At 45.7% G+C, this 16,667-nt stretch overlaps 1 protein-coding gene across 1 annotated transcript in view; it reads right to left on the bottom strand.

The window, feature by feature from the left end:
* The window catches only part of GREB1 (growth regulating estrogen receptor binding 1), a 119,805-nt gene that overhangs the window by 33,515 nt on the left and 69,623 nt on the right, over positions 1–16,667 (bottom strand). Inside the window, exons 9-10 of the mRNA XM_075269143.1 lie at positions 1,397–1,582; positions 869–1,219 (exon numbers count right to left, since the gene is read on the bottom strand). Coding sequence (XP_075125244.1) covers positions 869–1,219; positions 1,397–1,582 — 537 coding nt within the window. The remainder of the gene's footprint in view (positions 1–868; positions 1,220–1,396; positions 1,583–16,667) is intronic.

The following is a 16,667-nucleotide window of genomic DNA, read 5'->3' as shown; positions in this document are numbered from 1 at the left end:
CCAGGCATACCCCAGTCAGCACTGCAGTACATGCACCCTGTTGTCCGCTGAGGGTTCTGGTGATCAGACCCCCTCAGTTTGTGCATTCTTGGCATTGATCATAAACATAAGCTGCGAATTAAAAAATTCCAGGTAACCCCTTGAACAATGTTTTATTGTATAAGAACACTAAGAATTATCATTGAATATGGATCAAAGTCTAACCTCCTGACCTCTTGGTCTGCCCCAGGGTCCACTAAAAGTGGTTGTCGAAACAGAGACAACTGCATTTAGCACGGAGCCCCCCGGGAGAATAGTCCCAGATACTGGCCCTGGCAACCCCAGAAAGCAGATGAGTTTTCCAGGGACAACCATGGCCAGTCAGGCATTTCAGTACCCCCTGAAGGGGATATGTAGTATTACATGGCAGCCATTCAAATTAACGGATGAGTAAGTAACGCATGGTCAGCATGGGTCCTCCAAAGCAGCAGATGCTCCTACAGAAGTTCTCTGTTCCGGTTCTTAAGGTCGGGGTCCCATGGGCCGTAAATGCCGCGATTTGCCAGGTGCGGTTTTGGAAATCGCAGCATGTCAATTATATCTACAGAAACGCTGGTGGCTTTGCCGTAGATATAATGGCAACAGAAAGTCCGCGGAGGAAAACTCTGTGAACTTTCTGTGCAAAGGGTTGCGGGAATAACCACAATGCGTTCCCGCCATGGATCGTCCCGTGGGGCCTTAGCCTTAGAGAGGGAAAAGCTCATCACTTTGTGACAACCATATTCCATATGGTCCCCTAAATTAATTAATTAATAACCCTAATAAAAATGTTTGTACCCCATAAAAACAATACTTATCGTAGTCGCGGTGGAAGACTATTGAGACCTACCTGTTATCACGATGCAGGAGTCAATGCCGTTGTGTCGCGTCGTGCAGATTATTACCACGTAGTTGGTTTTGGTCAGTTTTTCCTCCACCAGCAGTTTTAACATCTCGGTGAGACCCTCTGCTAGGGAGTAGTTGCATTCGATGATTTTAACACTTTCATTACAAGAACTGGCAGCAAGGCCTGCTAGCCAGGGCAGCTGAGAGGCGGTCACGGCAGTCACAAGGCTCGGAAAGTGAGGGAATGCCTGTGACAGGTTCTGCTGGTACTGGCGGATCTCGGCGAGGTGCGTTTCTCTCCAGGAACGCATTAATATCTGCTCTAGATCTTCTATGAGAGGCACCTGGTCTGGAGCTGGGAACAAAGGTAAATGTAATCATGTAAATTGCTATCACTGGTGAAGGGGTTGTGCCATTAAGGACACAGAACAGGGGATGGGCCATGTAAGTCAGAGTAAGGGACACCATAGACAATCAGTTCAGTAATTCCTGTATATTTTGACTATTTCCATCTATCACATTCTCCACTTACCAAGCTGAACAAGGTAATAGACTGTGAGCAGCAGCTGCATTTCCTCAGAGATAGGCTGGATGGTGGTGGGTCCATATTGTTCATAGGTCTTCGGCATGGACTGCGAGTTCTTGTAGCAGTTGTACAACAGGGGGCTGACGATAACCTCACTCACATTACCACACAGGTAAGGGAAGTTACCATGGCCTGTAAGGCGAAACAAGTCATGTCATTTGTACTAAAATTTGTCTCTAAAAATAAGTTTAAGACTTAAGAGTTTGCCGAATTTGTTGTATTTTTTGAGCCAAAGCCAGGAGTCGATTTAGCAGAAAAATGACAATAAATTTTTAATGCTTTGGTAGAAAACAGGGTTCCTCTCATTTTTAAGGGATTCAATCATTTGAAACCCGTTTTGGTACTATTCCGTTATCGGGCCAGCAGCAGCGCAGTTCAGCAGCAGCTTTCGGGACAGCAGTTCAGCAGCGGGAATTACAATGACATCCGAGGACTGCTGGCCCGATGCTTGTGCCCAGTAACCAGTACATCGATGACCCCCCTCCCCCATCCTTCTCCTCCTGCCAGTGCTGCCCCCCAGCTCTCCTTACATCTTCCCCGTACCCTCTCCCCGCCACACGACTAGGCCTCACCTCAGCGCTAGTACCGAGACCGAAAGGAAAGACACCGGGGCTCAATCCAGGCCCTGACAAGAAACACGCCGACTATAGGAACGGTGAGCTACAGCGAGCCGGAGGGACAAACTTTCTGCAGCGTCCGGCGGCTATCTAGTAGCATTCATTGCTCAAGATTTACGGTGAGGCCTATTACAGGGAGAGGGTACGGGGCAGATGTAAGAAGAGCTGGGGGGCAGCACTGGAAGGAAGAGGAGGATGAGGGCATCGATCGATGTACTGCCTACTACACACAAGCACAGCCTCTATCATCGGGCCAGCATCGGCTTAGTCATGTGGCGGGGAGAGGGTATGGGGTAGATGTAAGGAGAGCTGGGGGGCAGCACTGGAAGGAGGAGGAGATGGAGGGGGGGTCATTGATGTACTGGCTACTGGGCACAAGCATCGGGCCAGCAGTCCTCGGATGTCATTGTAATTCCCGCTGCTGAACTGAACTGCTGTCCCGAAAGCTGGTGCTGAAATGCGCTGCTGCTGGCCCGATAACGGAATAGTACCCCCGTTTTTTCTCCCTAAAATGTTGGAATAGCCTTAAGAAAGGCTATTCGTCTCCTACCTTTAGATGTCTTCTCCACGCCGCCGTTCTGTAGATATCCCGGTTTTCATCGGTATGTAAATGAGTTTTCTCACAGCACTGGGGGCGGTCCTCAGCGCTGAGAGAAAACTCTCTAGCGACAGCCTCTGTCTTCTTCTGGTCTCCCCAGAACCAGACCAAAAGCCGGGCAGCCACGACTGAAAGCCAGTGCACTGCACCATCATCCAGCCACACACTCCGCTCCGGATTAGGATGAATGGGCCTAGTAGCACCTCGCTTCTTTTTTCCAAGAGCTGGAAGACACGGCTCCCAGAAAAAAGACCTGAGCGGCTCCCATTGATTTCAATGGGAGACGTCTTTTTGGTCAGGATTTTGAGGCAGATACAGCCTCAAAATCATGACCAAAAAACTTTATGTGAACTTACCCTAACCCTGGGTACTTTCTGATGGACAGCAGCACCTGAATGGGCCTAAGTTTTTGTTAATATGCGCAGTCAGTGGTGTACGTAGAGTATTTTGGGAGATGGCGCACAAGGCAAGTTAATAATATGACTTAAGTGTGAAGTCGAAGCTCAGGTTAGGAAGAAAAGTAAGTAAAACCCTTTCATCTATTATGGGCCATCTTGTGTTCCCTGGGGCCTGAGCTTTATTTTTGTTTTGCCCATGTCCCCATCATGTAGCTATGCACTGACTGACTGCAACCTAATAAGAAATGTGACTTACATACTAATTCCTATATTGACTTACAAAGACAAGAAGGTAAACCCTTTCTGCTACCTGCACCTTGTTATACCTGGGGCCGGGGATTGGGCAGGGATATGTATGTGACGCTGGGTTCACATCAGCGTCAGGACTCCGTTATCAGGTTTCTGTCTTCTGCATGCAGAAGACGGAAACCTGTCATGCAGAGTCCGGCTGTGAGCGCTGGTGAGCATTTTATGCTCTCTGCGGCGAAACAGTTTTTTTTTAAACTGGACACAGAGTACTGCATGTCCAACTTTGTGTCCGGTTTTAAAAAAAAACTGTTTCGCCGCAGAGAGCATAAAATGCTCACCAGCGCTCACGGACGGACACTTTTCAAACCCATTCAAACGAATGGGTATGAAAGATGCTGGCAGGTTTCCATCTCCTGCTCAGTTTTGTGCAGGAAACAGAACGGAGATCGGGAGCAGATGTGAACGAGCCCTGAGAGGTAATGGGCTACTCATGGCCGCTTATCTCATGTGTCCCTGAATGTGTTTGAGGTTTCACCTACATGGTCCTGCTTCAGCCATGCAAACTCCTGGAAGATCCCTCTATTCTATGCTTAATGAAGGCTCATTTTTTGCAGGACAAATCGCACTTAGCAGTAGTGTCATTTATTATACTGAGTAGTGTACTGGAAATCTGGATGCCAAAACCTGGGATGGGGTGGAATTTACCAAAGAAACCTGCCATTTTCTTATGGGTCTTGGTTTTACAGCATTTACTGTGCAGCCAAAATGACGTATTGCTTGTATTATGTGAGAAGGAACAACGATGGTAATACCAAATTTATATAGTTTTATATGTTTCAGCACTGACAAAATTAATTGTCTTGTGGTCTATGGTAAAAGTTGTCGAATGATGGCAAGTCCCTTCGGGAGGCTTAAATTTTGTTTTACAAAAACCTAAAAATTATAAACACCCCCATTTCCATAGATCGCAAATAAAAATAAATAAATACTATAAATTTAGGAATTTAATAGAAGTTATCCATAAGGCAGGGGATAAAATTCATGATTTTTGGAGGTTCACCCACCGTCAGCCCCAAAATCTGTTACATTACCCTCATCCTAAATATAGCGTTGGTTGCAGAATGTGGTCAGTTCACTTCATTGAGACTTCACTGACATAAAACTAGTGAGGGCGCTCTGCGTCCACCCATTCTTTTCTAGATTCAGGCACACAAACACACTCAGATGGATGCTCACTACACACACGGACTAACAGAGCAACATGTGTACTCACACACAACTACCACACACATGGACACTTGCACTGCGCCTGCACAAACACATGGAACACATGCGCACATACACGCAGACCACACACGTGCATGTACATGCATACATACGCATGGATTACACACACACACACACACACACACACACACACTGACAAAACACATCTGGTATCCTTAATGGCTGCTTGCACACTGCAGTATTTTTCATGGGTCTCCAGGCCATGGATTTGGCAGTTCCATAGACTTCTTTGTGCAGAAAGTTGTGAATTTTGCAGGCTCCATAGAAGTCTATGGAGATGTAGAATCCACAGGCCACAGACTGTAGTGTTACTGTAGTGTGCAAGCAGCCTTACTGAGCAGCAATATTGGTCAGGAGAAAACTGCCTGATAGTAAGATTGTCATTATTGCTGACTATACCGGGAGCTTTCATCACTGAAGCCCGACAATAGATAGTTGTGTAACTGGAAACCAATTTTACTCTTTTGTCCATGAACTACTTATAGATGACACTGGAGGGAGGGGGAAGGGCTGCACTATGTTGTTCATTGGGTGTAATTGTTTTATATGTTTGTGTAAGGGGCAGAAATTTTAATCTTTGATGAAAAATAGTTCAAAAAATCATTGTAAGGGTGCATTCAGACTACGTAACGCCGGGCGTGTATGAGAGCCGTACACGCCGGCATTACGGCAGACTGCCGAACACTTCCCATTCACTTCAATGGGAGCGCTCGTAAACGCCGCTGTTACGAGCGCTCCCATTGAAGTGAATGGGAAGTGTTTGGCAGTCTGCCGTAATGCCGGCGTGTACGGCTCTCATACACGCCCGGCGTTACGTAGTCTGAATGCACCCTAATAGTTTCTACTACATAATATGTATTGGATATGTAAAAAATAATAAAAATGTTGAAATAAAAAAAAAGTTGTTCACATCAATGTTATGACAAATTAGTAAAATGTCAAAATAATAAAAAAATTTAAACTGGAGAAAAAGATTTACTGCAGTGTGACATGGAAAATTTTACTATAACATAACCAATAATTAAACATATTTTGCGCGAGCGAAGCCGCCGGGTATTCTACTAGAATGTCATAAGATACACGAGACCACATCAAAGTATTAAACGGGATTCCAGGGTTTAAAACACATATTCTTGTCAGTGACATGCAAATGAGGTTGACCTTTACTGTGTATTTAAATGAGGTTGACCTTTTGCATTGGAATTCCAAGACCATTACGACATCACTAGAACATGATGACATCACAATGATGTCATATGCAAATGAGGTTGACCTTTACTGAGTATTTAAATGAGGTTGACCTTTTGCATTGGAATTCCAAGACCATTATGACATCACTAGAACATGATGACATCACAATGATGGCAAAGGTATAAAAACACATGACACTACCGGAGCTGCTCAGAGGACGGTGACAGATGAAGATGTCCATGCTGAGGAGAGGACTACAACAGGTAAGTACAATAGGGAAGATTTAGCCCAGTACTATAGGGGGCATCCATGCTGGGGAGAGGACTACAGCAGGTATGTACAGTAGCCCAGTACAGTACAGTAGCAGGATTGGGGAGGCCCCAGTGGATATGTCAGGATCGGGGAGGCCCCAGTGGATATGTCAGGATCGGGGAGGCCCCAGTGCATATGTCAGGATCGGGGAGGCCCCAGTGGATATGTCAGGATCGGGGAGGCCCCAGTGGATATGTCAGAATCGAGGAGGCCCCAGTGGATATGTCAGGATCGGGGAGGTCCCAGTGGATACGTCAGGATCGGTGAGGCCCCAGTGGATACGTCAGGATCGGGGAGGCCCCAGTGGATACGTCAGGATCGGGGAGGCCCCAGTGGATACGTCAGGATCGGGGAGGCCCCAGTGGATACGTCAGGATCGGGGAGGCCCCAGTGGATACGTCAGGATCGGGGAGGCCCCAGTGGATATGTCAGGATCGGGGAGGCCCCAGTGGATATGTCAGGATTGGAGAGGCCCCAGTGGATATGTCAGGATCGGGGGGGCTCCACCCAATCTGATAAGCCACACTCACTAGAAATCGATGTTTGTGAAAATGTCGGCAGAGCCAAAATTTTCCATTTTAGTAACTCCAAACAACCTTAGATTAATTCTCCCATGGAACATCACTAGCTCGTATGACATCACAAGGCCATGTGACATCACAGTCAAGATGCAGTGGAGAGAAATCATTTTGATTTTCCCTTTGTTTTTTTTTTATTTGCAGAAGTTCTCTATGCAAAGTCTTCTCAACACATCAACAACACAGGTATTAGACTAGGGAATGGAGGGTTCCTTCCTTTAGATTGTAAGCTCCTTGGAGCAGGGCAGACATTAATGATGGTTTCCTTTAGATTGTAAGCTCAGAAGAGCAGGGCTGGTCTTATCATGGAAGGTTGGAAGGAACTCTCCGGAATAGATTGTAAGCCTTTAAAGTCAATAGACATCTTAAAGAGGACCTTTCACCACTTTTGGGCACAGGCAGTATTATATACCGCAGGAAAGCCAACAGTGCTCTGAATTCAGTGCACTGTCGGGTATCCTAATCTGTGCCCCTGGTGAAGAGCTATCGGACCCGGTACCGTAGCTCTTCACCGTCAGAAGGGTGTTTCTGACAGTCTGTCAGGAACAACGCCCTCCACAGCAGCGCCTATCGCGCTGTACAGTGTGAGCGGGGAGGAACGTCCCCTCCCCACCTGATAATACTCGTCTATGGGCGAGCACTGTGAGAAGAGGGAGGGGGCGTTCCTCCTCGCTCACACTGTACAGCCGATAGGCGCTGCTGTGGAGAAGGATGTTCCTGACTGACTGTCAGGAACGCCCCTTTTGACAGTGAAGAGCTACGGTGCCGGGACGATAGCTCTTCACCTGGGGCACAGATCGGGAAAGCCGACAGTGTACTGAATACAGCGCACTGTCAACTTTCCAGCAGTATATAGAACTGCCTGTGCCCAAACCCATGAAAGGTCCTCTTTAAAACTGACTTTGTTGGCAGGAATCCTCTCCTTTAGTCTAGGGCTAATGATGGCCAGGATGGCTCCTATCTCTGAGGTCGGGGCTACATGGCAGCTTTGGCTGCAGCATATGTCATGTGGTTGGAGATTACAGTGTTAGGGCTTTTCCATTTAATGGAAGTGAATGTGGTTGCGTTATGACAAGCAAGTAATCTGCTATATTCTGGCAGTGGTTACAACTGGTGGTCAGACCATCATTGAGCCCTTGTGAGTCACCGAGACACAACCACATTCACGTTACTGGCGGTGATGCCGGAATTTGGCCACTACACAGTGGTCTTTGACTGTGTGATGTGTGTTGTGGCTGAAGTTGGCGTGTAGCCCCTGCCCCGCAGATAAGCAGCCATCATGGTCATCATTTATTATGTATCATCATAGAGAGGATTTCTTACTAGTCTGTAAGCTCTCCGGAGCAGGATAACTACCATCATTAGAGGGGATTGTTGTATATTATATACATATTACTACATACTTATCTATATACATTGTGAGCCTTCAGACTCCTGCAAAGAAGAGGAGAGGAGAAGAGCTCCATCTGCCTCATTTTCCCTTTGTTTTTTTTTATTTGCAGAAGTTCTTTACGCAAAGTCTTCTCAACACATCAACAACACAGGTATTAGACTAGGGAATGGAGGGTTCCTTCCTTTAGATTGTAAGCTCCTTGGAGCAGGGCAGACATTAATGATGGTTTACTTTAGATTGTAAGCTCAGAAGAGCAGGGCTGGTCTTATCATGGAAGGTTGGAAGGAACTCTCCGGAATAGATTGTAAGCCTTTAAAGTCAATAGACATCTTAAAGAGGACCTTTCATGGGTTTGGGCACACGCAGTATTATATACCGCAGAAAAGCCAACAGTGCCCTGAATTCAGCGCACTGTCGGGTTTCCCAATCTGTTCCCCGGGTGAAGAGCTATTGGTCCCGCTACTGTAGCTCTTCACTGTCAGAAGGGCGTTCCTGACAGTCTATCAGGAACGACGTCCTTCTCCCCAGCAGCGCCTATCAGCTGTACAGTGTGAGCGGGGAGGAACGCCCCCTCCCCTCCTGATAATACTCGTCTATGGACAAGCACTGTGAGAGGAGGGAGGGGGCGTTCCTCCCCGCTCACACTGTACAGCCGATAGGCGCTTCTGTGGAGAAGGATGTTCCTGACTGACTGTCAGAAACGCCCTTTTGACAGTGAAGAGCTACGGTACCGGGTCCGATAGCTCTTCATCTGGGGCACAGATCGGGAAAGCCGACAGTGTACTGAATACAGCGCACTGACAACTTTCCAGCAGTATATAGAACTGCCTGTGCCCAAACCCATGAAAGGTCCTCTTTAAAACTGACTTTATTGGCAGGAATCCTCTCCTTTAGTCTAGGGCTAATGATGACCAGGATGGCTCCTATCTCTGAGGTTGGGGCTACATGGCAGCTTTGGCTGCAGCATATGTGGTTGGAGATTACAGTGTTAGGGCTTTTCCATTTAATGGAAGTGAATGTGGTTGTGTTATGACAAGCAAGTAATCTGCTATATTCTGGCAGTGGTTACAACTGGTGGTCAGACCATCACTGAGCACTTGTGAGTCACCGAGACACAACCACATTCACGTTACTGGTGGTGATGCCGGAATTTGGCCACTACACAGTGGTCTTTGACTGTGTGATGTGTGTTGTGGCTGAAGTTGGCGTGTAGCCCCTGCCCCGCAGATAAGCAGCCATCATGGTCATCATTTATTATGTATCATCATAGAGAGGATTTCTTATTAGTCTGTAAGCTCTCCGGAGCAGGATAACTACCATCATTAGAGGGGATTGTTGTATATTATATACATATTACTACATACATATCTGTATACATTGTGAGACTTCAGACTCCTGCAAAGAAGAGGAGAGGAGAAGAGCTCCATCTGCCTCATGCGGGGTGGGAGGGGGGACTGGGGGGTATGGGGGTGGGCAATGTCAGGCATTTGGTTATTAATATAGTTGTAGTAAGTCCATGTGCCTCACGCGGGGTGGGAGGGGGGACTGGTGGGTATGGGGGTGGGCAATGTCAGGCATTTGGTTATTAATATAGTTGTAGTAAGTTCATGTGCCTCATGTTAATAGCAATTAACCCCATCATGTCCCTCATATAAGGGTTGGAGTTAATAATAAAGGACCTTAATGATGAAGATACTTATTTATTACATCCACATGTCTCATATATCAGTAACCTTTATGTAAAGCACACAGAGGTTAATGTGAGGGCCATGATGGGGTTAACTGCATTCAGCGCACTGTCTGTTTTTCCATTATATGCCCCCGGTGAAGAGCTATTGGTGCATTTACCGAGAACTTTTCACTGTCAGAAGGGTGTACCTGACAGACTAGCCGGGAACGCCCCTCCTGACAGTCTGTCCGTAGCGCTGTACTGTGAGGAGTCATCCAGCCATGACACTGAGCGGTGAGGAACGTCCCCCCTTCCTTCCTGACAGTACCCATCCATAAACTAGTACTGGGGCGTTCCTCACCACTCAGCGTCATACCTACCCCTGATATATACAGTATGTTACTATATATATATATATATATATATATATATATATATATATACATTGTGAGCCTTCGGGCAGTATTTCTAGACTGTAAGCTCTTCAGAGCAGGCGTCAGGTTTCTGGTCAGCAGTAGGCAGATGGATAGACATGATCCAGGGTTCATCACCGATCGCCATATTTGGGGTCAGGAAGGAATTATTTTTTCCCCTGAGACGTAGATCTCCGGGGTTTTTCTTTGCCTTCTTCTGGATCATAGGGTTGAGGTTCTTATCTCAGGACCTTATTTATGGATGGTCAGATGGACTATCACAGGAGCTCAGACTCCATGGACCTGAGATAAGAACCACAACCCCCATCATTTAGTAGGATATAATACAAGCCTTTATTATTAATAATGGCTCCTCTGCTTATTGCTAATAAAAGGTATAACATTAGTTTTTCCCATGTCCTCCGCGTCTCCTCAATCATTCACTGAAAATATAGAAGACGTCAGAAGTTTACCTTTAGGTTACATTCATACGGAGCTTTGTGCCGCTGTTTTTGCCACAAAACTCGTGTGAAGAATCAGCGCTGTAAAAACAGAATCCCATTGAGTTCAATGTCTAATGCGCTTAAGACGGAACTCATTGAACTCAATAGGATTCTGTTTTTACAGCGCTGATTCTTCACACGAGTTTTGTGGCAAAAACGGCACCACAAAACTCTGTGTGAATGCCCCCTTACTGCCATTTAGTTAGACAGGTTTGCTTTGTTATGGTAAGTTCACACTGAGTTTTTTGGTCAGGATTTTGAGGCCGTATCCGCCTCAAAATCCTGACCAAAAAAACGTTTCCCATTTCAAATCAATGGGAGCCGCTCAGGAGCTTTTTCCAGGAGCCGTTTCTTCCGACTCCTGGAAAAAAGAAGCGAGGTGCTCATTCTTCAGGCCGAGTCACCTCGCAATTCGGCCTGAAGACACTCCCTCCTCCGGACTAGGCCCATTCATTAGGCCTAATCCGGAGTGGAGTGCGCGGCTGGATGATGGTGCAGTGCACCGGCTTTCAGTCGCGGCCACCTGGCTTTTGATCTGGAACCTGAGGCGGCCTCCACCTCAGGTTCCGGACCAAAAATTGTCGTGTGAACTTACCCTTAGTTAGAGTAGGGACTCGCAAGAAAATGAGGACCCTTGACGTGGGTTGCGAGCTTACATACTTTTGCCAAAATATTTTATTGCACCTTTTTTTTTTTTTTTTTTATTTTAAAAAAAGAACAATTTAATAGAACTTTTTTACATTTTGGCAAAACTATAACCAATACCTCATTATCCAACTGATTAAATAAAAGTTGTTAAAAATATGTTTCCATGTTTCAATTTGTAAAATGTTTCATGTGAAGAAATTCCTGCAGTTCTGTGGCCATTGTATGAGCTGAGCTGCAGTAATGTCTTCACAGAACGTGAGATGTGAGATGTGGACCAGGCCTGAGAGGTGGATTAGAAATGATTCTTGTGGAGAGAAAAATCCAAGATTTGGCCATTTCTATGAATGTTATAACGTGATGCGAGTCTACAATTGTCAAATATATAGAGCTGCCCGGTCTCTACCTGTATACTATTACATTGTAGGATCTCTGTAGATCAATGTCTGTCAATCTCAGCCTATATAGGGCAGCCAATAAGTAGTGGTCCCACCTCTAGAAGGAACCAGACTAGACCTGGTGAAATGTAAGAAATGTTTCTAAGTCAGGATAATAGGGGTAGCTGAATAGAGGGATAGTAATAGGTCTAATAATAAGCCAAAATAAGTGTGTACATTGACTGCAGCCCCCGCCACTAAACAGTGCTGCTGCACTTGATATTTTAACCCCTTCCTGCACCCCACATCTCTCCCCAACACAGTACACCCTGCACTCCACATCTCTCCCCCACACAGTACACCCTGCACCCCACATCTCTCCCCCCACACACACAGTACACCCTGCACCCCACATATCTCCCCCACACACAGTACACCCTGCACCCCACATCTCTCCCCCACACACAGTACACCCTGCGCCCCACATCTCTCCCCCACACACAGTACACCCTGCACCCCACATTTCTCCCCCCCCACACAGTACACCCTGCACCCCACATCTCTCCCCCACACACAGTACACCCTGCACCCCACATCTCTCCCCAACACAGTACACCCTGCACCCCACATCTCTCCCCCACACACAGTACACCCTGCACCCAACATTTCTCCCCCACACACAGTACACCCTGCACCCCACATCTCTCCCCCACACACAGTACACCCTGCACCCCACATCTCTCCCCCACACACAGTACACCCTGCACCCCACATCTCTCCCCCACACACACAGTACACCCTGCACCCCACATCTCTCCCCCACACACAGTACACCCTGTACCCCACATCTCTTCCCCCGACAGACCCCACAAGACAACTGCTCAGGAGGAACATTTGTTGGTTAGAGAATCAAAAGCCTGCCCCTCTTCCACTGCACCCTCATCCTAAATATAGCGTTGGTTGCAGAATGTGGTCAGTTCACTTCATTGAGACTTCACTGACATAAAGCTAGTGAGGGCGTTTTGCGTCCACCCATTCTTTTCTAGATTGGGGCGTTTGTCATGTTTCGACAGGTTTCAGATTCCTGACTGAGCTTTATAGTGAAAACACATGCCCATAGACCTGGATATGACCATATAATAAACCTCTATACGCTGTATATTCCTATAGAGCAGGGGTCTGAAACTTGTGGCTTGCGGGACGATAGTTTGTGGCCCCCGCACAGTTCCCTCCCTGCATTAAACTTTCACTCCCCCGCTCTTATAACAGCAATAGAAAGTGATGGGTGATCGGTGGAAAGCTAGTACTACTGAAGTTTAAAACTGAAGGACCTGTGTGTCACGTCAGATGTCACGTGACAAGGGAGGCGTGTCTTAGTGTGGCGGCCGGAAGATGAAGAGATGTAGTACTGAGAGGAATGTGAGATGCAGAGTGGAGTGTGTGTCAGTAACCTAGGGGCAGAGATGGAGGGGGGATATGAAACTGGGGGCAGATGGAGGGGGACATGAAACTGGGGGCAGAGATGAGGGGGAGCATGAAAATGGGGGCAGATGGAGGGGGGACATAAAATGGGGGAAAATGAAGGGGAGACATAAAATGGGTCAAATGAAGGGGGATATCAAACTGGGGGAGAAATGGTGGGGGGAGATGAAACTGGGGGTAGATGAAGGGGGGCACTTAAACTGGGGACAACTGGAGGGGGCAGTAAACCATGGGAGCAGAGTTGTCCCCAGTTTATTGTCACCGTCCAGCTACCCCTACGATTTAATGTCTGCTTCTAGCCTCCCAAGTTTAATGTCCCCCTCTAGTTGCCCCCAGTTTAATGTCCCACTTCAGCTGCCATTAATTTATTGCCCCCCTCCAACTTCCCCCACTGTTTTATATCCCCCTCCAGCTGCCCCAGTTTCATGTGCCCTCTAGTTTCCCCCAGTTTAAACTGGGGCACCAGGAGAGGGACTTAATACTGTGGGGCAGTTGGAAGGGAATATTATAATGTGGGGACATATAATGTATGGGTGACTGTAGGAGGATTATACTGTGTGGGGGAACATGAACAATAAATAAGAATGGGCAGAGACATCATAAAATTGGGCGGAGCTAAATTTGCTGCGGCGAGCATAGCTTGTGGAAAACCTAATGCGGCCCAGCCTCACCCAGACTCTACCTCCAGACTCTACTGTATATATTTCAGACTTTGCATTTGGTTAAAAACTGCTTCTATATGAAAAGTATATTTATATGCCGTTTACCGCTTTATTATAACATTTCTCATTTACATCTTAATTAGATACTTACCTTCGGCGTTTGTCTTTTCTTGGGTCTTCTTGTTTTCTTCTCTGCTGGGCAGCTGTGTGCTCGCTTGTCTTCGTTTCACTTCATGGGGAAATTTACCATCTGACTGCAGACTATGTTTATCCGCTGTCCGTGGAGTTAAATCCCATTGGTCCAAATGTGGTCACGTGTTCCAGCTCTGTCAAGAATGAATCTCCAGTATCGTCATCTCATTGGACGACAGCCGTCAGATAGAGGGTTTCCATTGGTCAAATCCTGTCACGTGACCTGGCTCCTTTCATGAATGGATCTCCGTTACTAGTACACTACGGGATGTTTGTGTAGGAGATTTATTGACATTATTTAAATTGATTATTACTTCTCAGCTCCGTTCATTCTAGAATGTCATTTTGTAGGATGGACTTATTTATTAGCCTGTTGTAATTACTTCAAATATTTTGTCTTTTTGTAGTCTAGGATTTTGTCCTTAATATATTGGTTTTCAAATGAGAGTTTTCCACTTTTTGTAGGTGCATATTTTTATATGTTCCATTCCATATGGATATATGGGTGTCATAAATGTACATACATATGTGAAACTTCCTATTTTAATCCATATGTAGTTGTATATGAACTACTCCATTTAAATCTATGGTGCTGTTATTTTCTGACATCATAGGTGTGCTTAGTTTCAAGACACAGGTCTTACCAATTAATGATCGTGATTACTTCCTTTATATACTAGTCAGTTTGTATTTAGTTTAGGATGCCATGACTAAGGAACTGGGTGTTCCGAAACGCGTTGGCGTTTTTTAATGTTTTTTGTCCTGTTTTTTCATTTCTTTTGCACTGTCTGTACTTTTAATATTTAATATGAATTAAAGAAGAATTTTTTCATCGTCCTCGGAAGTGATGCCGATTCCTCTATTTGTTTGCCTCTATCTCTTGGCTTTTTTGGTCCGAAAGTTTATCGTGCACCCCGAATTGGACACAGGATTAAGTGTGGTGAGCTCCAAAAAACCTTTTTTGTCTACCTCCAGTGACCCCCGCGTAAATTGAGTTTGAGTCCCCTGCTATAGAGTAATGTTCAGTCTCCTGTGTATGCCATAAGGACATCTATGGTGACGAATTATAAAGCTACAGTGGAATCCAACATCCATATTCTGGAGGGTCAGGCCATTACAAAGAGCTACAATATCAAGAGCCCAGACCAGGGAACACATGGACATATTTTGAAGACGACACAGATATGTGAACAAGGTTAAAATAAAGCTGGTTATGTATGGACTGTAGACTATGGGAAAGGAAAGATGGCTACTGTGAGATATGAGCTTGTGCCAATAAACGTAACCTTTATTACATCTATATATACAGAACTTACAATCTGTAGTAGTCTGCTTTATACAAATCCACAGTTCTCGCCCAATTTGGGTGAAATTTTGATCGCCCCCTCTCCAGCCACAGGAGCAGAATACTGTGCAAGCTAAATCTTGCTAGCACAGGGACGGATTATAGCAACAGCGCCAAAGAGTCGCTGCTAAAGGGGCCGCACCACCACACACAACACACAAACATCACACGTACAGCACACGTACACCAACCCACATGCACAACACCACACAATCACCAGACCACTCTAGATACACAACACAAACAACAACACCCAATAAATACCACACACACACGCATGCATGCAAGGACCACACACGCACACAAACACACTCAGATGGATGCACACTACACACACGGACAAACAGAGCACATGCGTACTCACACACAACTATCACACACATGGACACTTGCACTGCGCACGCACAAACACATGGATCACATGCGCACATACATGCATACATATACACAGACCTCACACATGCATGCACACATGTATACATACGAATGGATTACACATGCACGCACTGACAAAAGAGGTCTGGTATCCTTAGTGGCTGCTTGCACACTGCAGTATTTCTAACGGGCCTCCAGGCCATGGATTTGGTGGTTCCATAGACTTCTTTGTGCACAAAGCTGTAAATTTTGCATGCTCCATAGAAGTCTATGGAGATGTAGAATCTACGACCCGCAGACTGTAGTGTTACTGTAGTGTGCAAGCAGCCTTACTGAGCAGCAATATTGGTCAGGAGAAAACTGCCTGATAGTAAGATTGTCATTATTGCTGACTATACCGGGAGCTTTCATCACTGAAGCCCGACAATAGATAGTTGTGTAACTGGAAACCAATTTTACTCTTTTGTCCATGAACTGCTTATAGATGACACTGGAGGGAGGGGGAAGGGCTGCACTATGTTGTTCATTAGGTGTAATTGATTTATATGTTTGTGTAAGGGGCAGAAATTTTAATCTTTGAGGAAAAAATAGTTAAAAAAAAATCGTTGTAATAGTTTTTACTACATAATATGTATTGGATATGTAACAACAATAAAAATGTTGAAATAAAATAAAAGTTGTTCACATCAATGTTATGACAAATTAGTAAAATGTCAAAATAATAAAAAATTTGAAGTGGAAAAAAAGATTTATTGTAGTGTGACATGGAAAATTTTACTATAACATAACCAATAATTAAACATATTTTGCGCGAGCGAAGCCGCCGGGTATTCTACTAGAATGTCATAAGATACACCAGACCACATCCAAGTATTAAACTTATTTAAATGAGGTTGACCTTTTGCATTGGAATTCCAAGACCATTATGACA

This window comes from Leptodactylus fuscus, chromosome 3 (assembly GCF_031893055.1).
Source record: "Leptodactylus fuscus isolate aLepFus1 chromosome 3, aLepFus1.hap2, whole genome shotgun sequence".
Classification (NCBI taxonomy): domain Eukaryota; kingdom Metazoa; phylum Chordata; class Amphibia; order Anura; family Leptodactylidae; genus Leptodactylus; species Leptodactylus fuscus.
Note: the sequence above shows the minus strand (reverse complement) of the source record. Positions and strands in the feature narration are given on the sequence as shown.